General features: G+C 37.2%; 1 protein-coding gene across 2 annotated transcripts in view; it reads left to right on the top strand.

Annotated features, from left to right (window-relative positions):
- The first annotated feature begins 856 nt into the window (after window positions 1-856).
- The window catches only part of DLC1 (DLC1 Rho GTPase activating protein), a 212,967-nt gene continuing 191,027 nt past the window's right edge, over window positions 857-22,796 (top strand). Inside the window, exons 1-2 of one of the 2 annotated variants that reach the window (XM_010574536.1) lie at window positions 857-1,379; window positions 1,410-1,912. In XM_010574536.1, coding sequence (XP_010572838.1) covers window positions 857-1,379; window positions 1,410-1,912 — 1,026 coding nt within the window. Of the gene's footprint in view, window positions 1,913-22,796 lie in introns of both variants that reach the window. The other variant, XM_010574535.1, reaches the window with a different exon arrangement.

Below are 22,796 nucleotides of genomic sequence, written 5' to 3'. Positions count from 1 at the left end.
GGGGACAGTGGGCTCTGGCAGAGTCCGGCAGTCCAGGTGAGTGGCAGAGTTACGGCTGACCGCTCTGGCTCACAAGCTATTCTTCTGGAGAGCCCCATCCTAAGTAAGGGTTTCCTCCTTTACTTACATTAGTAGATCCCAAGAATATTCACCAAGGACTTGTAATTCCAACTTGTGCTGAAGAGAGTGAAACAATAGCAATAAATATGGGAGCCCCCAAATGGGCCAAAGCTACTCATAAGATAAGTGGTTTACAACTTTGGTAAATTCAGAATAACCCTCAAGTTCTGCTCTACCTCTTTGGGAAACAGCCAGAATTCTGCACTCCATGGGTATCTCTGGATGGGGAAGAAATACAAAATAACTTTGTGTGCAAAACAACCATAAGACATAATGCCATTTATACCCATGGAAATTAATATCTTATGACAGACATAGTGAAAAGAGACTTATTGTCAAATTTTGGCTCTGGAGCTACTTGCCTGTCCATGCACCCGTTTATACCATTTTTGTTTACTTGATATTGGAGAGTAATCAGAAAAAAAGTTACACTGAATTATGAGTGCTGTCAAGTTTTGTATGAAAAGTATTAAAACTTTAACCAAAACAGTCTTCTAAATTCCTGTCCTTCTGGTCCCACAGTCTTATCTTGCTTTTACACTTTTGTTTAAACTGTTCCTTCCCTTTCTGTTTTTTTTTATTTGGAGTTGATTCAATAACCCAGTCTTTTTTTATTTCTTGCAGATGTTAAAATGATGAAACCCTCTCTCCCTCTGGAGCAGAGCACAGCAGCCATGACATCTCCTCTGGTCCTCCGTGGAAGGTACGTTGCAGCCTGCTGCTGAACTGTTATGACATGTCTCTAGCAATCAGAAAGAAAAGCTGGGAAGAGCATGTGACCCAGTGGATGGGATTGGCTTTGGAGTCTGTGGAGTATAATACAGCATGTCGTCACGGACTTGTAGCTGATAACTTGCAGACAAGTATGGAAAAAGATGAGGTTTTGAGCGTGGACCGGAAAGAAAAATGCGCTTCGTTTCCAGAGTGCTGTTATAGTGGAGAGCGGATTGGCTTCCCTGCAAAGCAGCTGGGAAACATTTCAAAGGACGTGGATGAAAACGACAACCATGAGGATGAGGAGCATTTTCTGGAGGCCAGCACAGAAACTCTAGTCCATGTGTCTGATGAGAATGATGACTATTCATCACTCAACCTGGATAGTGTTAATTACCACATCACTGCTGTAGGGGGGGAACCAAAAGGTGACGAAAAGAGTTTAAATGGAGCAGGCTCTTTAACACAGATGGTACCAATAACAGAGGGTAACAAGGCAGCTGAAGCATCTGGAGTAATTGGAGATACAAGTAAGGAACCTGGCGGTGACACTGTTCCTAAAGAGGAGATGGAAGAAGACACCGTTTGTGGCAGCATTGGCCAAAGCCTGGAGCTTTGTAATTATGAAGGCTTAAATGAAGTAGTAGATGTAGAGAAAGAAAATCATTCTAATTCTCCAAATGTGAAAGAAATTATTAAGCCTGGGAAGCAGCTGCTTCATACTGCTGTAATTGCACAACAGCGCCGGAAATCTGATGCTTTTAAAGACGGGCTTGGAAAGTCTGAGTGTAATGTGGTAGAGAGTGGGATTTCTTCTGAATCATGCACCAGCAGTGATAGACAGCTATGCTCAGCAGTGGAATCCAGCGACTGCCTTATGCAATCTTCTCCCTGTTCTCACATCCCGGCAGTGGAAAATGGTCTGGATGAAAGTGGTTTCACAGAACCTCAAGTGGCCCCTGAAAACAAATGCCTTTCAAATGTCAGTTCAACAGAAGACATTCCGTGTTTACATGTAGGGAATCATTTGACCACACAAGAATATTCAGACAGTCAAGTGAAACTGCGCAAAAGAAAGGTAGGATGCTCATAAACTGCAGAGATTTTTTTCTAATGTTTTCCCCCAATTTCTTATGAAAGTGGTTCCGTGACTAATTGATTGGAGGATAAAATGTGTTTTTCAGCTTTGTTTCATTAATTTGTCAGATTTTTTTCTTCAAATGGTTTCGAAAAAATGTGTCTAGATAGCAACTGAGTTTCAGGAGCTCTTTTTAAGGTCTGAAAATGGCTGAGCAGTGAATTTGGAAGTTATCTCATATTTACTTTATATATATATGTTATTTTATATATGTCGTTCAAGGCTAAATGAATAAGTATCTTCTATGGGTTTCATTTTATTTTTGTTTTTCTGTTGCTATCAGGTATCATTATCTGTTTCTCTTAGGAAACAGATTGTGTCCAGGGGTTTGGAAGCCTTACTGAAAAAAAGAGAAAAGGCAAAAAGTGCAACAAAACTTTAAAAGGGAAAAAACGAGTGGAAACATTTTTCAGTAGTTCTTCGGTTTTCAGCTCAGCCCCATGAGCCTATGTTCTTGCAAAAAGAAGTATTGCTGAGTTTGGAACAATGTTTTGTAATTTCAAAGCAACCAGAGAAATTTCACTGTCTACACAGAGTGAGGAAGAGTATCATCACAAAATTTTAATGGACAGATTCCATGGCAATAAAACTCCCAGCAGCTTTAATGGAAGGAGATGTGCTGACTGTGGCACTGCAGAATTCAACTTAAAGTTTGGCTTTCCCAGCTAGGCTGCTTATTCTTGCTAGTAACCAATTTGTAATTGTTTATTTCTCCTGCCTTTTTTCACTTGACATCATCCACCTTCTTTTGTCTGTTTTTTTTTTATAAATCTGGTTTCTATTAATTGTGTGCGGCTTTTTTCTATCAGCTGTAGTGCCTCAGTAGCTGTTCCATTAAAGCTCAAATTCATGTATCTAAAGTACTGTATGCCAACACAGCACCCTGAGCTGCTGGCCACTGCTTCCTTGTATAGACCCTTTGGTAATATTAACACTCAATTGATATGGTTATAAGCTGTAAGTAACATTTGCGAAAGGTTTCAGAAGCCCTCAAAACCAGTCTTCCTTTGGTAGTTCATGCAATCACAGTTAAAGTGGTAACTGTTCAACTGATCTTGCAGTAAGCATGGCTCTGAGTTACAATTAAGAAGTAGAAATCTGACTAGCAGTACTAGAAATGCTAAACTTACTGATCTGTAGAAAACAGTTCAAGTTTAAAAAAAAATAGTAAAAAAAAAAAAAAGCTGAATTAATATCATATTTGAGAACTAATTAGCTACTATAACCGTATTCTCAGCTCCTCTATTTTAGCATCTCATTTCCTTTTTTCTAAGCATAGTTGCTAATTTTGGTGAATATTTTTTCATATTGTTAGCAAGATGTACCGTGTTATATTTTTTAATAGCTTCGATCCTGCTAGTTTCCATGTATCTCGTTCTATCTTGTTTTGAGGTGACATACTCATCTTTTAAATGTACATTCACGAGACTTATATTTGAGAATATATTTGTGATTTGTGTTTGTGCCATTAAATATTTAGAAAGACATAATATAAAAATTCCAGTGAGGCTAATGGTAAGAAAAACTAAGAAAGGACGTGAACACAGAAAGGAGCAAAACAAGGAGTTGCTTCAAAGAAGGTTGAGAGTTGCATGTCTGCAGCAACTGTGAAGGTTTGAGCATTGTAAAAGGGGATGGAGTCTGTAAATCTGAAGGAGTGGCCTTGTACCACTTTGCTTAAAGAAGTCTTTACCAAAAACTGTAAAATATTTGGCAAAAGCAAAAAGATTTGATCTGTTGTTGCTTGTGGTATTATTTATCTCTAAGTTTGCAGGGTACTTCTACAAATAGTGTTCCTGCGTGCAGGATTTTATCACATACCTAATCATGCACTATTTTACAAAAGCCCGTCTGTGTTGGTAATAATCTGTAATGAAAAATGTGCCTATGTTTACAAACTTGCCCTGAAAGCCACTTCTGTAATTTTAACAAAACATTAGAAAAACAACAGACTTGAAACTGAATCCATCCATAAAAGCCAAGTATTTGCTTTGCAGTGACAGGAAGACTTAAGGGATTGGGAATGGTATATAAAACCTTTTCTCTCAAGGTCAGCAGTTCAAACAGTGCAGTTAAGGCCTAAAACACACCACTGTCTGATTAATGCTCAGCGTCAATTATAGTTGCACATAAATATGTGCTCATAAAGGTCAGAATATGGGAAAAGGCACACAGAGATGAATTGCTAAAGGTATTTGGGCACCCAAACCTTGATGTGGCACCTTGGGGGATCACAGAAAGGTGCTGAACTTCAGATACTTCCATGACATCTAAGATCTTAGTACCTTTGAGTAGACATCACTCTGCTCTTGTTGGTACTAAATTCTTCTGAAAACCTGTTCCTCGTTAACATATTTTAAACTGCTTTTAATTGTGGCAATAGAGCATGACCTCCCCTCTTATCTTTAGATCTACTGTCTTCAAACCGAAGCTGAGGTGAGACTGTGGATCTGTTGTGCTTGCTCTGCAGATGAATGCAGGTTTGAGGGCTTAAGGGCTTAGAGTTTAGCATCTTGGACCAGCACTAGCTCCATTTTGGCAAATTGCTTTGGTCATGATGGATGTACTGACACTGAAGATGCTTTTTGCAAACAGGTCCAGCTGTTACAGCATTCTTTGTTCCCTCGAGTCACTCGGGTTCAGATGGTTGATACACAGCAGCCTCTTTTCCTTTGCTTTCCAAGGAAGACTTCCTAAGGCTCGGAAATCGGAAGCGCCTGAATTTAATTGTGAGAAGCTAATGATGTTAGGTCTAATTGAAAGATCTCCCAGTAATCAAGCTTTCCTGGTTCTGTGTTGACTGAAAATCAATTCAGTTTATCCACAACATGAAATTGATGGTTATTAATGGTTCAGAGTAGCAGAAGCGTACATGGATTAACTACATGTGGTTATGCCAACTAGACCCTCCTGTATGCTTTCCTGGGTTAAATAAATTTTGGATTTTAAAATAGTCACTTCACTTGAGAACTGTACATTCTGAATTTCCAAAGATTGGAATAATCTTTGGAACTCATGAGCAAGCTGTAATGCTTGGGACATCCCAACAGCTCGCATGTATGTTCACATGTGTAATGCAATAGAGCTTTTGGAGAACAGTATCATACAAAAGCAGAAGAGTATCGATTATTAAGAGAATACCAACAAAAGGAGAATATTTAATTATTATACACTGATTTTAAAGTGGGGAAAAACCAGCCATTATCTTGTAAAGGATCTTGCCAATTTTTTCATGTGCCCTGTCTTATGCTTTCTCCAAGCTGCTCGTCTCATCAAGCTTAGGGATAGCCAGAAAAATCCTTGCTGAGGGATATTACATAGGTGCACAAATGCACTGGAACTCTAACACATTAATTTAAATTCTTTTTCAACATGAAAAAAGTACTTCGTTCAACATCAGCATAAAAAGGTGGGTTGAGGCATATAGTTTCACAACTACTTCTCACCACTCGTTTCCCAAACACAATCACAGCTGTGGTGTCACAATATATATTAATCAGTACTTTGTAAATGCAATTTGTAAAACAAGGCTAAGACAGCTCTTTTACATGATGAATCAGTAAAGGAGTAGAAAATGATCATTGTGGAGCCTAACTCCCAATAGTTTGATTAAAAATCCAGGAAATTTAAAACAAAAATGAAAGGGCAATGAACTCCCCTTACAAAAGAAATTTTCATTGTTCTCACTCCAACCTTAGATTTTACGGCTAGAGATTGTTCCCTATAAATGGGAAGAAAACAGTAGAGAACCAACTGCGATTGTTCATTTCTCTCTCCTGTAGGATAATGTTATATCACCTATTATTTTTAATAAAATGCAAAGTGACTCATGACTGTGGGGAAAAAAAGAAATGGCAAAAACACCATATACAACAGCAAGTAGCATTGGGCTCAATTCATGGGGGATTGTAATATCCCTGCAGTTAAGGAAAGCAGGAGATGGAGTATTGAAAAGCATTCTGCGTGCAAAAAGATAGAATTACTATTAATATGCTTTTTAATAAGGCTCAGGGAGTTGTAGTTAATATTTAAAAACAAAATTCAATCCTCAAACTAGCTTAGCAAGATAGTACCAGAAGATTGAGGGGAAAGAAAATCTGTGAAAAGATACAGATTTTTCACTGAATATACACAAACATATAAGAAGTATATTCTGATTTCATCCAGGAATGCAGGAAACATTCCTCACATATATTTGGGCTGCTTTGATACAATGTAGTTTAATATCTGAACGTCACAAGAAAATGAATTGAATTAACATACACAAATGAACAATTACATGTCAAAATTGTTAGTTACCTGTTCAGTTGTTTTCTTAGTTTGGATAAGGTATATAAATTTGCATGCCTTTACACTTGCAGTTAAACATGGTTTACTGAAAACCTGTCATTCATTGGAGTAATGAAATAGTTTTCCATCTTTTATGTTTTATATTCCAGATTGTAACGATATAAGAAAACAAAAATTTGCTACTCTGAAAGCAGCCTTTTTCTCAGGCATCTTAAAGCAATGTTCCTTTGCAATGCTTAATATTGTTGTTGTTTTCATTAACCTGTGGAAGAAACAGGTTCTAGAACTGCTCAGGCACTGGAGAGATGCTATTGTCACAGTAATTTTCTGAGAAGTCGATAGAAAGAACTTGGCGTAAATCTTCCAAAAATTAACTCTCTTGGACTCAGAAATCAAGTTCAAAATAGTTCAGACAAACTTTAGATCAGCATTTGAAGTTCCAGTTGCTTATCTAAATTAAGTATTAACTCTGAAACTTTTGGGGTTCTTTTCTAATGTGAAACTTCTGGTTTGCTACGAAGAATTTTGATTAAAATTATTAATAAATTCTATAAGATTAGAGTTTATAAACTACTGGCAAATTCACTGCACACAATGCAATGAAATAAGATATAGATACACAATGATTGGTTTCAGGAAACGCAACTGATGTATTGTGCCTGGTGACTTGAAGTTTGTTAGGTCACCTGTATTCCTTCCAAGAAATGGTATAGCTTAGAATACTACTTCAGGAGGGGCTAATTGGGGTATCAAGCTAATTGGAGTATGTGTGATGAATTTGCATCAGTTTGCCTTCACAGGTAATCTCAGACTGCATTTCAGTCTCATTAAAACATTTTGCTTATGTGTCACTGAAAAAGGAATGAAGTAAACATTTTAGTGTACAAATTCCTCTTCTCTCTTTTATGAGACTTTTGCTTTTAATATTTACTACTTGCAATTCATCATGGTGGCCTGTTTAGAAGCTTTCCAGTTTCAAACAGTTGATGTTATCTCAAAGTCATTCCTACAAGACTAAAGAGTATAATAGGGCTATTTCCTAATGCTCGCTATTATTGCTGCTATTTTAATCCAGATTTCTAGATTAAATGCTGTGTCATTTGCAAAGGATACTTAAGAACACATCTAATGTCAGCATGACAGCATGACAGCAGCAGCCAGTGTCAGTGAGATGCAAATTGATTTAAGAAAAAAATTAACAGGACGATGGCAGTAAATGTAAAAAGAAACCTAGGTAGAAGGTTGTTAGCTGGGGTGACACAGGTCTTTGTAGGCAGGGCCTTTCCTCCCCACAAAAGCTGTGAGTTTTTTAAAGCATGGTTTTGCATTTTCTGTACTGTTGCAATAAAGTTTGTTTCATTATTTCATCAATTATAATTATACTAATGTGAGAAAAAAAAAAAATTGCTTCGTTGAATTCAGGCCTTTCCATCCGTATTTGCTACCTGAGTATTATGCTTGCCCATGAGATGTGAAGGCTGACTCACTTCCATTACAATCTGCAATAAATTCTCTTTCACAAGGCTAAAACTATGCTTTTTATGGCAAGTTAGAAAGTTAGGTTCTTCCAGGAGCTTCTGCTCATATCACCCTGTAAATTGACTCCACAGGAAGCGTATGGAGCCTTGTCTGCTGGCTTAGTCCTCCCACTAAGGTACCTGGGAGAAGTAGTGGGAAAGCTTCCAAAAAAATCATAAGAGCTACCTATTTTACTGAAATGGTTTCCTCACAATTTTTTCCCTGCCATCTCTACTATTCACTTTGCATAACCCTTTTCAACTGAGCACTCAATTGTCAGGCTTAGATTCTTATTTAAAAAGTAATGTGAGCTTGTTGTGAACAGTAGTATCCAACATTTTAGATCTTTTTCTTAGTTTATTGTTTTTAAAATACCAGCGACCAAGTTTCCAGACCTGTTACAAGTATGTCTTTCTGAAGTTTTAATCTCCCTTTACCTCAATTCTGTCTTTGTTGAATGGGGATAATTTCATGATTAATTCTTTTTTCATAGCAATTTTTAATTTAGCTTTTAAGACTCTTACAGGGTGTTTTGGTTTCGTTTTTTTTATAGAAGCTGGTTTAGTAGGGATGCAGTCTAAACTATTACTGCATAAGTAATAATATGTAGGCATATGTAGGCTTGTTAGTGATGCACACTTGTTAGGACTGCATTGTAACAACTCAGGTCAGCATGGGAAAGACAAGCATAGAAGATAAAAGTACAAATAAAAACAACAGGAATGTACAGGAAATCTTAATTAAAAATAGAATTGTGCATTTTGCTGTATCCTGCGTTTGTCACAGGGAATTGAATTTACCTTTTTCTGAGATTCGGTCTGCAAACGTGTGTCAGCCAGAGGAAGACTACAGCTCTAAAAGTTGGTGGTTTTCAAAGTCAATTGAAAAGTTTCATTGCACTTTTGCAAAATATGATGTATAAATGCATTCATTTCCCACAGTTTGTTTCCCCATTGAGTATTTTTTAAAGATAATAGTCTTGTGAATATTCTAGTGGAGCAATCAAAAAAACAGGAAAAAAATCTGCATTCTCAGATTATAATGATCTTCAGAAATTCTGAAAATGTGGACAACAATGAATGTTGTTTGGATGGTTGTAGGAGACCAAGGCTTCACTTCTTAAATCCAGACATTAAAAAAGCATTAATGGATGTCAGTGGAACTACTGCGTTCTTAGAGTATGTTTAAGTGCCTTGCTCAACGTGGGTGTTATAACAATTTGTAACTTTAGAGACTACAGAAGCTAGTTACTGTAGAAGCACTATCACAGCAAAATTACTTTCAAATCATATGGTTCTTTAACTATATTTCCTGTACAATTCAGACCTGCTCTTATTCCAGAACAGCTTTTTTTTCATATACAGAAATTAATAATATAATCTTGGCATCTAGGGAATGGTTTTTCTTAGTTTTGTGAAGGACAATGACAAATCCAAATATTGGAAATCTGATAATCCTTTTTTAAAGATGATCATTCAAACAACAGAAATCTATTTTATCATGTATGGAATTTGGATTTGCTTTTGTTCCATTTCTACATTTCTTGTCATTTTCAGACTTTCTACAGGTTTTTCAAAGTTTTTTCAGACTTTCTAAAGGTTTTAGGAAAGACCACAGATCTGTTTTTCCAAACTCATAATGTGAATACGAACACCACCAAAAATTAATGAGGGATCTTAAGCCACAACAGCTTTTTGAAAGGTTAGTTGCTACCCACATCTCAGAGCTACAGTCTAGTATTAGTACAGTGGGCAACTATTACTGAGATCCACAGTTGCTTCACCACAAAGAATTTGCTGCATTTGCACATTGCTATTAAATGGTCATAATTTTGAAGGCATTAGGAAGAATCTGGCAAGAGCTGCAAGTAAAGCAAAACAAATAGTATAATTTCTTTAAAAAAAAAAACCTGAAACTTTCTTGGCTGTCATGAATATTTGTTTCTCTTTTCTGCATTGAAAACTTGCTTCCTAAATTTACCATTTAATAACGAAGATGTGGTTCAAAAATATAAATGGACTAAAACATTTGGATCTAAGTTTTTTAAATTATGCATATTATTTATGGCAATTAGTAGAAAGTTGGGGTCATAAAGCACTCATATTATTGTGGTTACAAGACCATGAATTTTCTCTGTTGCTTTCAAAAATATGTATCATAAATATTATCTCCATCTGGGAAGCTAAAGAATGCTTTCCCACAGACTTCCTTTGTGTTTGGACTGAAGTATGATGTATTTCAAACAATCTGAAAAGTATTTAAAACAAGCTTAGAACAGGATGGGATGATCGCCAGGCCATTACAGTATAACCTTTATGCAAATTTTACTTTGACACATTTTTGTGACAGTGTTCAGCAATAAATTTTAAAGGCTGCCAGTGTTGTCTAGACTGCAACAAGAGACTGCTGCACATCAAGCTATGCATTAGTTGGAGCTGAGCTACCTAAAATGGTCATGAAAGTATTTGTATTTATACGTGCTTCATAGTCACGCACTATCGCTTCACCAAGTGATATTACATGCTTCCAGGAACCAACGTGGAGAGCTCTAATTTCATACAGTTTATACTCAGAAATTTCTAATTTTGTCCAGGTTTGCAATAATTGGCTGGAAGAAAACTTTTAAAACATTTTGTTTGTTTGTTCTTAAAATGAATCTTTAAAAAGTTCTGACTGGTAAGGGCCAACTATTTGCTCTTTGTAGTCTATAAAGTCTTGGTTGTAGGTCATGTTAAATGAACCAATGACCACTTCCTAATATGACACCAGATTTGTAATTAACACCACATTTTTGAGGGAAGCTGTCTTGGAAGCAATGAATGGGCATAGTACGCAAAAACCAAATTTAACAGTTTAGGAAATGGGAAGTGGAATTAAAACACTTGGGCAAAACCGTCTGGATTACATGACATCACTATCCACAATACACTTTTCCATTGGTTAAAGAGAAATTTTTAAAAAGAACTTTGCTTCCTACAACTGTTCATCTGGTACTTTCACGAGCATAAAGTTCACTTTGAATTAACAATCAAGTGAAAATGGAGAGATCCAAGAGGCACACAGAGCTACAGCTTCCATCAAAAAACAGTAAACACAGTAGTAACCTGGAAAGTCAGCTATTAGAACACCCCTGCCTATACTAAAGAGCCTTTGAAGCCATAGCTATGGCAGAGCAGCTTTTTCAGCACAAACCTCTACTGCAGCCATGACCCATGTGAAAAGCAAAAGCTTTTCTGTTAGTGGTGCTGTGTCTCAGAAGGAGGCATAGAAGAGCAGCCCACCCCGGCCAGCTCTGGGGGCTGAGGCTTTACAGCAGTGAGGTCTTTGCCACTGCTATCAAGGAGTATTTGGCCGTAGTAGTATGGTGGTGGGTACATCCACACGTATCTGACCAATTCCCACACAGCAGTTAAAGGCAAACAAGCAATGAGGACCCTCCCATGGGCTGAACTGCAGCAGGGTGGGAGCCATCTGCAAAGTGTTTTCCGTGGAAGTTTTTTTGTTTGTGGTGTTTTGGTTTGTTTTGGGGGTTTTTTTCTTGCTTCCCGTCATGGTAGCGCATACAATTGAAACACCTAAAAATGTGTTGCTCATGCTTATGTCCTTTTATTGCTCTCTTAATGGCAACATAGGAGGTTTGTAAAGACAAGGGGGTCTATGCCACCGATAGGGTGTATTGAATATGGCTTTACAAAATGAAACAATACTGTTCCTGCTGCCAGAAACCATTCCAAGCTCCAGAGGATATGGCCTAAAATGGTTATGAATTCAAATTTAGAGGGATATTCCTTCTCCTATGAAAAAAATCCAGGCAGGAATACAGATACTCTCTATATGTATGCATAAGTGTCTGTGTGCACTGGGGTAAATGTATGGTAAATGTAAACCAGATCCTTGCTCTTCTTCATAACTGTCACAGCTGACGTCTAATGCTTTTACAACAGTGGAACATAAGGAACTTGGCTTATGCACACTGCGTTAATGAAAAATTGGCTCACTGTAACATGAGGATGTCCTTCAATAATGTGCCATATTACACCAATAACTTTCATATCCTAAGTTTCACATTGTTTTTGCGGTGTAACTGTACATAAGAGATAGAATAGCAAATGCAATATGTAAAATATTTATGTTAAATGGAAGTTTATTTATCCTTTCCTGTAAGATGCCTCCTTCCCAAACATTTTTGCACACACCAGATTCAATTAAACAAAGGTTTCTATTTGGATATGCTGAGTGTCATTCATTTGGACAGTTTTGCTTTAACATAAAATGTATCATCTAATATACCCATTAAAAAATCATTAAGGAGCTGATTCTGTTCTTGTACTGCATGTTTTAATCTCTTGGGTGGTATCCACAACCTTCTTAAAAAAGATGGTTTGCATGCACTAATAATCATTGCTATGTGATTCATGGCTGTTTGATATGAAGGCATGAAATACATGAAAAAATTCAGCGGTGCTAAAGCTCGTGGCTTGTGCTGCATGTAATTTTAGCTTCAAAATATATTAAAAGCTGACATCTTTACTGCATTGAAAATGAAACAGCATGGCCACAAGCAAAAATTTGGGAATGTAAACCAAACTACTTTCCTACATCCCGATTCTCTGAAACACTACACTTTTCTTCTGATAAATGCAAACTGTATTTATCTCACACAAAGTTAGTAGTGAATGTATGTGTACATCACACCCACTACATCTGCTGAATTTATTCCAGCATGGTAAACTCACCTGTTTACAAATAATTTCTACTGCTTGATAGATGATGACAAGATGATGTGGCAATGAGCACTGTCCTAGTTAGGGCTTTATACTTATATGGGAAGTAAAATAGCCAGAAAGCGAACAAGAGAAGAAATAGGACAAAAAAGACAGGGATAGAGAAAGACTATCTTATAGGTGGGATAAGACTGGAAAATAAGTAGCTGAAAATTAATTGATTTTCCATGTAAAGTGATCATTCAGCTCTTAATTACACAAAGTTTTCTCAACTCACAAAACCAACTTCCAGTTGATCAGTTTGTCTGTTTCCAGGCCTTCCTCAATACGGCTAGTAACAGAGTCAAAGATAATTTGAGGAGAAGTTCTTCCATGCCTGTACCTTGATTAATATTCTGTGGGTAAACATTCTGCAGGACTTGTAATTTAGCACATTTCACAAACATTTTATTAAGCTTTTAGAAGTCATATTGTAATTCTTACTTTAGGTTCTTTTGCAATGCAAGTTTTAAATGAATTGTGTTTTTGCAGACTGAAGCCTATGAATAGTTATGACTGTGGGGAAATCAGCTTTAATCAGATTCAGAAGAAATACATATGTTCCTGAATTTTGCTCTCTTGGGAATAGTAACAGAAGCCTTAGACTAGAATGTCAGTTAATTTTTTCTAGGTCATCTACATTCTCTGACAGGCAAAAAAAATCCTTCTTCATCCTACCCATACTCTCCTACTCAGCATGTTAAGATCACTAATTCTTCCCACTCACTCCTGCCTTTTCAGAAATGCTTTGATTTTTTTTTTCCTTATTTCATGTACTAAGCTAAGTGTGACAGTACTAAACTTTTTAGCCTTTTGAGTTTATGCTTATATAAGAGAAAGCTCACTCAGTGACATGAGACTACTGTGTATTTTTCTCTTTGCAAGCATCATCATTTCACAGGCTTTGATTTTGGGCTCAAGGCAGCAACCAAGCAGAGCTATGCAGTCACGTGAACTAGGAAGGGAATATGAAGTTGCTGGAGAAAAGGGTGAGCAACTTCCATGACTCTGACTCCACTTCAGTATGAGGGGGAGAGACATCCCAAATACCCTCAAGAACTAGTTTTGCAGTAGTGATCATAGTTTGCAGTCCCGTTGCTCAGCATTCATGTCTAAAATATCTACTCAAATCCATTTATGAGACTGACAAAAACCTAACTATGCTGTGTCTTTTTCAGAGCTTCCTTAGAAGATATAGTCTGTAGTGACTTGGTCCCTGATTCTGGGCTCCCTCTCAGTCCTTTCCATTACACTTAGTTCATGGAGGACAAGCTCTCTTGTGTCAACAGCATTGCCTCATGAAGCATAATAATGACAGTTTAAATGTCAGCACTGTTAGTCACTGCTGATTGTCTTAGGGTTTAAATAGAAATTTCTTATTTTCTAGCCACTGTGTTCCAAGGCAGTGTTTACCAGCAGCGAAGTATAATTGTGGAGCTTTGATCTTTGCTTTGAAATATCTTTTAAAGTGTAAAGAAAACTCGTCTATGCTGAGAACAACATTAGAGGCTATTTCTGGAGTTAAACCAGGATTCTGAAGGTGAAAGGACACTTCTCCAGCTCTCCCAACAAGTCCCTGGGAAAGTTAAAAATAAGTCTTGCTGAAAAAAATATTTGGCACTTGTTATTTGAGAAAATTTCTTTATTCCAGGAACTGTCTCATGTAGCAGAAATTTATTTACCATCTGTGTAGACTTGAAAAATTTTCCATCTTACCAGATACACAACTGAAATAGCAACAGATTTTCCGTCCCTATGCCTTCCACCAACCTCTGTTTTAAGAGAGTGCTGTTGTAAAAACTTATGAAACTTTTGTGTTCTCCAAAGGGGCGGTAGCTCGATTATAGCCCATTTGTCAAACTCTGAAGTTCTGGGTTTGACCTCTAATGATGTCACCTTACCATTGCTAAAGCATGTCACTTGGGGGAGGGAAAGGAGGAGTTCACAGGCCTACTAGCTGAAAATATATGCTTGTTTTAATTACTGTTACAGTACTGACTTTAATCAAAAAATAGTCACTTGAAAAAATTAATTTGTTTTTCTTTGAGTACAGATGGATTGCAGGGGGAAGAAAAAAGATTAAAGAAAACCAACAAACCACCCCACTGAATTTTGAAGTAGCTGGTCCTTTAAAATACAAAGCAATCTGTCTGTAGCTCTGAATATCACTTCTGAGTATTTGTATGAATACACAGGGCAGAAACCAAAACAAGCAGTTCCTGGGAGACAGAAAAAGAGAAAGCAGTTCAGGAACAAATGTCAGGGTACACAAACTTAACTTTTGTTTGCAGTTCCTGGGGGGGTGGGGGGAGTTGTCTTTCATACATTCTGTGGATACATCTTACTTTTGCTTTTATGCACACCAAGGATGCTCAAGAACCATGGGGGCTGATTCTTAATTGATGCTTAGATGTCTTTTGATTACATCTACCAAAATAATGTTTGTGCTAGTAACAAGCTTGGTGTAAAAGGCAGGTGTCAAAAGTTTTCTCTTTGAAATCCAGCAGTCTGATTTACTCAAAGAATAAAAAAAACCCCCTATCTGCCACTCTTACTATAATTGCATTTTTTTTCTTCCTTATCTATTTTTACCTGCCTCGGTGTTCATTATGTTTGGCTGAAGGGGCTTATCCTATACAGGCCTATCACAGATGCTTATGCTTTTGTAATTCTGAGTCTTTGAACTAGTAAAATTATGTAGGATGTGACATTATTTTAACTACAAGTATTACTGAACCCTTTAATATGGCAATTTTGATCTGTATTTTAAACTACATTCTGTCTATTTTGGGACTTTTGTATAACTTTTCTATTTGACTGCATATGGTAAGGTAAGCTATTTTATGTTTGAGCAAAATCATATAACTGTGAAAATGAACAGGTGTAAATTTTAAGTCATTCTATATTCTTTCTTGTTGCTGCTAAATCATCTACAATCCCAAAATGGGGATATTAGAATTTGTATTCCCAGCGCACAACTGCATGTTATTCAACAACCAAAATTTTAAAATGTGAGTTGCAGTTCACAGAGAAGCAGAAGTTTTTAGTTAGGTTTGTGCTACTGGGTTAAGGCACATATGTGCTGTAGTGTTTTAGTTTGGGCCAGGAGCATGCTTTTGAAGTGAGTTTGCTGATTGTGATACGAAGCATAATAAGTGACTTTGTGAGTGATATGAACTAGCGAGATTCATTGTGGATTGCCTGATTTGATAGCTGCATGGCTGATTTGATAGATGCTAATGCAGTCCTTCACAAAGAAAAACTGTATTTTAGGATTGTAAATAACCCAGGGAACATTTTTCACAGGTTGGGAAGACAGAGAATATCTCAGAAGGCAGCAGATTCATATCTGCACGGTGCAAGAGGTATGAATTGAAAGACTATTTATCAGATGCAGTCACAGTATTGTACACTCCCATCACTTGCAAAGTGAAGATGTCTGACCTGTCCTCTACCCTGACCAACCTGGTTGCAAGATACATAATTGTTTTGACTGGATAATATTAACCATCATCAAATCTTCTGAAGACAGATTTTTAAAAGGGATCAGTACATTACAATTTCCTTTTAGGTGAATTTGATAAATGTTCCCTGGTAGAAGAATACAGGTTTCTAACAAGGTTAAAATTTAGCCCCTAAACAGACAAGGCAGTCTTTTGAGATTTTTAGTTTTTGTTTCAGCTGTCTGAAATATATCAGATCCAACATAAAACTAGTGAAGAATATTTTTCTCCCTGTACTTGTGCTTTCTAGTTCTCTCACTAATTCCCAGTAGTCTTGTGGTAATGCGTTCATTCTGTTGGCCAGCTGTTCAGCTCTCCATGAATGCTCCTCCTGATGTGCATTTCCCAGCGTTTTACAAGTCAGTGTCCTATTCCAATGTAAGACTTTTTTGAAAACAAAACTAGATACCACTGGGGATCTAGACAGGGAACGTAATGCAAGCATAATCAAACTCAGTCTGAATAAGTGATGAGTGAGGAAATAACAAATATTACGCAGTATAAGCACTAAACTGCTCTTAATGTGTGTTTGAAATAGAGAGAAGCTATGCCTTGTATACTAGGGATTTTTTGTCTCTGACACAATTAGCTTTCTTTTGCTTTTCTTAATTACTGCCTGTAGTAGAAGGGAACTCTGGATCTCTTCTGTAGGCCCTTGATAGTAGGAACCTATAGTAAAGCAAATAATATCCCCCACCATTGCCATTAGTATTAGCTTCAGCCTTTGGTAAGGACAGAATTGTAAGCCTCAAAGGTAAGGTTTGTCTGTACAGGGGGAATAGAAAGTGTATGAGTAGACTAAATCAGAAATAGCTGTTTTGTTCCCTCTTGGACCACATTTTTCACCAAAAATAACTTGTGGGATTATTAGATACCAAGTGTTAAGGGAGGTGAAAATAGGGATGGTTTTACCCCTAGTATTAGTCCAGATTTTTCAAGACAAAAGAGAAATTCAGCAGCTAGAAATCATTGCGCTCTCCTGGTCATCCCAAGGCAGTTGGGGGGGGGGGTTAATAAAAAATGCAAAGGAAATGTTTGTCTACAGTTTATTTTAAGATTCTTTCTTTGTTTATGGTGAAGCCTAACATTTGATTCAGTGGTATACAGTGCTTGGATTCAATTTGAAATGTAATTCTGTACAGACAGGGGAAAAACTCTGTTATGCATAGGATTGTGTAATAGTTAGTATAGTTTATAGTGGGTATTTTGGATTTCGGCCATCTACCTAATTTGGATGCTCTCTCTTATTTAACACTGACTGAGATTTACACCCAGGCCACAATTCCAGCAGGTGCAGCAAATGTGGATTGTGACTTAACCCAGAAATGCATGAGGAGGCTCTGTGTCAAGAGGAATCTATGGCATCTACTTGATTACATTGTTGGTCATTCCCTGCCTGAGTGGTTCCCATTACTCCATGACAAATAGTGAGATTTGTCTTCTCTACCATGACCAAAGCATAAAATCTTCTACCTTTCTCTAGGAGTCCCCATGTTGTATGCATATGTATTATGTGGCAGTGGTTTTGATCATTTTTGGCAGTGTGTGGAACAGTTGCTTTGTCATTATATCACTTCTCATGTTCTGTAGGGAAATAAGATAAGCATTCATTTGTTCTAGTTCAGTCTGTCCTGTAGAAATTATCTCCATCTGTGTATTATTTGTGTTTTAAAAGACAGTATGAGAATTTCTAGAAATAATCATTGTAGAAGCTTTTTGTTAAAAACAGTATAGAATATTTATCCTATAATCTCCAGTAAACACCCTACCTTTTTGAGTTGTTGTTTAGAGAATCTAACCAAAACTTAGCAGATTGGGAGAGGAGTTACTGACAATAACATCAGTGCAAGCATGAATAAATCAAAACACACAGAAGTCATCATATTTATTCTCAAAGGCAGAGCTGGTGTTAGGAATTGGGAGTTCCTTGAATTCTAATACTTCATTACATCTTGAGGGTATAGCATGCAGGCAAAATAAGCATTTTATTATTATGCATATTTTCAATAGCCAGTAGAATCATCTTAAATATGTAACTTATAAAAAGAACATCCCAGTTGAAATAATATAACGCACAGAAACTAAGAGAAAGACAGAAGAAAAAGAGTTTGGCTCTGTTCTGGAAATTTTTGCAAGCTTAAGCCTATTGACTGACCTTTGGTAGCCAGAAATTTTGAGCTATCAATGAAATCTGTTAATAAATAACCATTTAATTATGCTTTTCAATTAAAGGTTTCCTATGGAATAAAATAGGAGTAGATCAGTTCAGATTGGGACATATGAACTTTTAGGAGTGCTCAGATTGCTTCTACTTCTGCCGGATGTTTAAAGAGAGTTGTCTTGGCAGTCACTGGAGCTTTCCACATTTCCTTGGTTTCACTGAGTGTCAGAAAAGATGCTTTCTAACTAGTGACGGAGATATTTCCGTTGGGTTGTACCTAATGTCAAATGAACCACCTCACCTGGGACAGGATATGGCCAGTTGCATGGTGAGGCAATAGCAGCAAAAAGGCAAGGAGGATACAGACAGAAGAATGACAAATCTGGAACACTGCCCACTTATCACTTACTGCTGTGCCTTCACTATCCATATCCACATAAGTCATACTCTTTGTCACTTGGTGGATTCATTGGACATGACAATTGCTCTATAATCTTTTTATAAACAGTAAAAGGGCTTCATGACTCTGAGAAAATATACTGATAGAAGGACAGAGAGAAAATTATAAAGAAGAAACAGGTCTCCAGTGTTAACATTTTACTTAAATGAACTGCTTATGTGAGCCAGAGCTCCTACAATTAGGCAGTCTTTGTTAAATTACACTGCAGTGGAATTTACTAACCGGAAAGATAACGCTTGTTCCTTGAAAGAAAAACTCAAAAGATTTGATAATTAGCTCTCAGAGGAGTCCATTGGTTATTTTGCAGCTGTGGAAAAAACAGTAGAGACCTTATTTATTGACCTAGCTATCTGATAAATCAGGAAGAGATCAGTGTCATGGAATCTTTTTGAACAGACCACCTCCTGACACTGGGAAAGATCCAGATGAGGTCAAAACCCTCAGCTTCCTGTCTTAGAGAGGAAAAGGAGAAAAAAATCTGATAAACATAAAGCCACACAGAGCTGCTTTGGAAATCTCTAGAGATGAAGGGAGCAGTGGGAGAACATTAAAAAAAAAAATCTTTTTGTTAATGTAGCAAGACAGTACATGCATTCAATAAATATCAAGAAAACTGATTTACATTTTTTCCAGTTTGATTACGCTGTCAGAACTGAGCCTGAAACATGAGAACCAGTAATGAAACATCCCCTAACAGACACAATCATAGCAAACACAGTCATTACCCCACTAATCAGAGCGTTAAATACATTTCCAAATGTTACCACTCCAGGGATGCATCAGAGAAGTAGGGTTAAAAAATGGAGGGGAACTTAGCCCAGCGGCCAGCACTGTTGCTTAGGTCAAGTCCTGCTTTAGCCTTGGGAAAAAAGTTTATCCTGCCTATCATTTTCACATCCTTAAAATGGAGTTAATATCATTTTCCCTTTTCACGTGTAACATGAGGTTAACTGTATTACAGATGCACTGAAATGTTGTATTAATAGGACCTATGCAATTGCCTAAGATACATAGGTGGTAGTTCTTTCAGAGCTGCAATATTGCTCCTGCTTGTTACACTCCCCTCCATTCCGTATTAAAACTCAGAGTTTGTTCCCAGTGAGGACATGTCTCCCACTTTTGCAGCATCCATGCTTTAAAATCAGATTTAGATTAAATTAAACAGTCCCACATGAAATAACTTGTAGGTGTGCCCTTGCTCATTTGCATGTGCTTTCTGTCTCTGAGGTCTCCATACAGTAGTTTGAGGAAACTATGTGACACTTTTCTCAATGCCCTTTTCTGTCACTCTTCACTGTAAGCAAGTGTTCCTTTCAGCTTTCTGTTTGTCTCTCTTCTGTTCAGGAGTAGCATAAAAGCTCAGCCTTTTCCGAGGGTATATAAGTATCAATATGACTATTGAACTTTAATTGCATATTTAAAGATATTTATCTTCCCAAGCATTAACATGTGCTGAGTAGCTGAGCCCTGGACAAGAGAAAAATAAACTCTCAGAATGAAAAGGCTTCTCCTGGGCATGGTTGCCCTGGATGATACACATAGCAGAAGGCTGCAAATCAGTTTGGTGAAATTCTAATTTTATTGCTAGCAAACTCTCAGTTACTTCAAAGGGCCTCAGATTTTACCTGTGGTCTTCTAGTTACCTGGGCCTGATAATAAGCTCTATTGTCTCATTTTTTAAATGAAGAGGAGCCAAATGGTATTTTGCTCATGTTAATGAACACATTGACTTAGTGAAACAGATGTATTGGCATTTAGGTGTCACGTTGATATGAGTCAGAGGAAGCAGGATTTAACTCAAATAATGATGGAACTGCAGTTTATAAATATTTTATTGAAAATTCTAGAACGATTATGCATTTATTTTTCACACATAGAAGGACATGTTTGATAATAGTAACATTTATTTTAATATTAAGTTTCTATACTGTAAGAAATACTTTTAGATTCCAAATGTCCTGTTCTTCAAATTGAGCAATCACCGGTCCAGCACCACTCACTGTAAGGTGCCTTGAATGCACTTGAAGTCTGATGTGTTCTTGGTGCTGTTCTTCCCTGGGGAGGCCAGCTGGTGGTGACTATAAATTCACTACAGCTTGCCTTGGCGCTGGCTATAGACTGAGTCAGGTTCTTTCCCCAGGTGTGTATTTCTGTGTATTTCTGCTATGCATTTCTGAGACTGTAGTTTCACTCTTTTGGCTTCACGTGTGAATCGGTAGCCAGAGTGTTCATGCAGTGTTTCTTTCTTCCCCGAGGTGATTTTGTCATGGTGTGTCTTGTGTTAAACCAATAAAAGTTGGCATACACCACAGATAAAAATCAAGCCCAATAACCTGATATTATATACACATATATAAAATAGTGTAGGGTTGGTAATTCTTCAATTCTACTGGGATAATGCAGTCATATCTCATGAGATAATGCTTGGTTAAATTGGGAAAAAAAAAGTACTGGAGTACACTTAAATGCTCTCAAGCTAGTTATCTCAAGTTCTCTAATAGAAACATTTTGATTGTATGAGGACATAGGCTAATCTGTGCCAGCTGCTCTGTAGTTAACTATTCCAAAAGTCTCATTCTCCCTTCTCAAGCAATTTTTTTTTCTCTGCAGACATATTTCATGCAAAAGCTATGTCGACCTTTAAAGATGTTTTACGTTTTTGTCACAAGATGTGGTGACAGTGTTTATTTCTTTTAATATCAGGAAACTCTACGTCTAAAAGGTTTTTTTTAACGTGTAGCTAAACATCTTGTTATTTCTATCTTTATGAAGGGTAAATAACCATACAGCTGTATGGTTATTATTGGAATATAGGGAAAGTTTTAAGACAGACTAATGTTACTGTTTCATCATACAGAAGAGGAACTATTATTTTTAAAGAAGTTAGTAAAGTTTCAATCAAGAATGTATGCATTCCTTTAATGCCTTCACCACATTTACTCATTAACTGGAGATGATGGCTATTCTTTATCTTATGGATTATCCTGGTTTCAGCTGGGATAGAGTTAACTGTCTTCCTAGTAGCTGGTACAGTGCTATGTTTTGAGTTCAGTATGTGAAGAATGTTGATAACACTGATGTTTTCAGTTGTTGCTCAGGAGTGTTTAGACTAGAGTCAAGGATTTTTCAGCTTCTCATGCCCAGCCAGGGCACCTGACCCAAACTGGCCAACAGTGTATTCCATACCATGGGACATCCCATCTAGTTTAGGAACTGGGAAGGCGGGGCAGGGATTCGCCGCTCGGGGACTGGCTGGGTGTCGGTCGGCGGGTGGTGAACAATTGCCCTGCGCATCATTTGTACATTCCAATCCTTTTATTATTGCTGTTGTCATTTTATTAGTGTTATCATTACCATTATTAGTTTCTTCTTTTCTGTTCTATTAAACCGTTCTTATCTCAACCCATGAGTTTTACTTCTTCTCCAGATTTTCTCCCCCATCCCACTGGGTGGGAGGGGGAGTGAGTGAGCGGCTGCGTGGTGCTTAGTTGCTGGCTGGGGTTAAACCACGACAGGATGCACCTAGAAATAATAGGTATAGAAACAGTATTGCCCTACTGTCTTATACAACTTTCAAAGATACAACCAATAGACATTCTTTTCCCAAAGATTATATACTCCAAAATGTACGGTGCTATTTTTGCTTAGTTTGTTTACTCAACATGCATTTGCAAGGGTAAATAAGCTAGGCTTTAGGAATTTTGTAGTTGCATTTCCAACTAACAGGTCATACTGCTCAAACTGCATTTGCATGAAAGCAAGGCAAGACTTTTAAATATGGGGTATGGGTTATACATATATATGTGTTTGAAAAAAAGATCTGTTCAAGAAATATCCCATTACCAAAAGTCACTGTGTTGCACTGGGAAAGTCTTCTAAGATTCACATTTCTCAAGTGTGAATCATAGTAAAGCCAGTCAGATTCTAATCCTGAAAAGCAAAGGATCAAGTCTAAAATGAAGAGTGGCATTTCAGCTTGTTAACAACAAAACCTTATTTTATGACAATGAAAAATAAGGTAAAAGCAATATATAAATGCTTCCATTTAGGGCAGATTTTGAAACAAGTGTTTCTATTCCATTCTGTGGTGGTTTTATACCTTTTGCTTGAGGACATGCTATTGTTACTG

Source organism: Haliaeetus leucocephalus, unplaced genomic scaffold, assembly GCF_000737465.1.
Source record: "Haliaeetus leucocephalus isolate CR32 unplaced genomic scaffold, Haliaeetus_leucocephalus-4.0 Scaffold439, whole genome shotgun sequence".
In the NCBI taxonomy this organism is placed as follows: Eukaryota; Metazoa; Chordata; class Aves; order Accipitriformes; family Accipitridae; genus Haliaeetus; species Haliaeetus leucocephalus.
The sequence above is the reverse complement of the archived record's forward strand: the minus strand, read 5'-3'. Positions and strand labels throughout refer to the sequence as shown.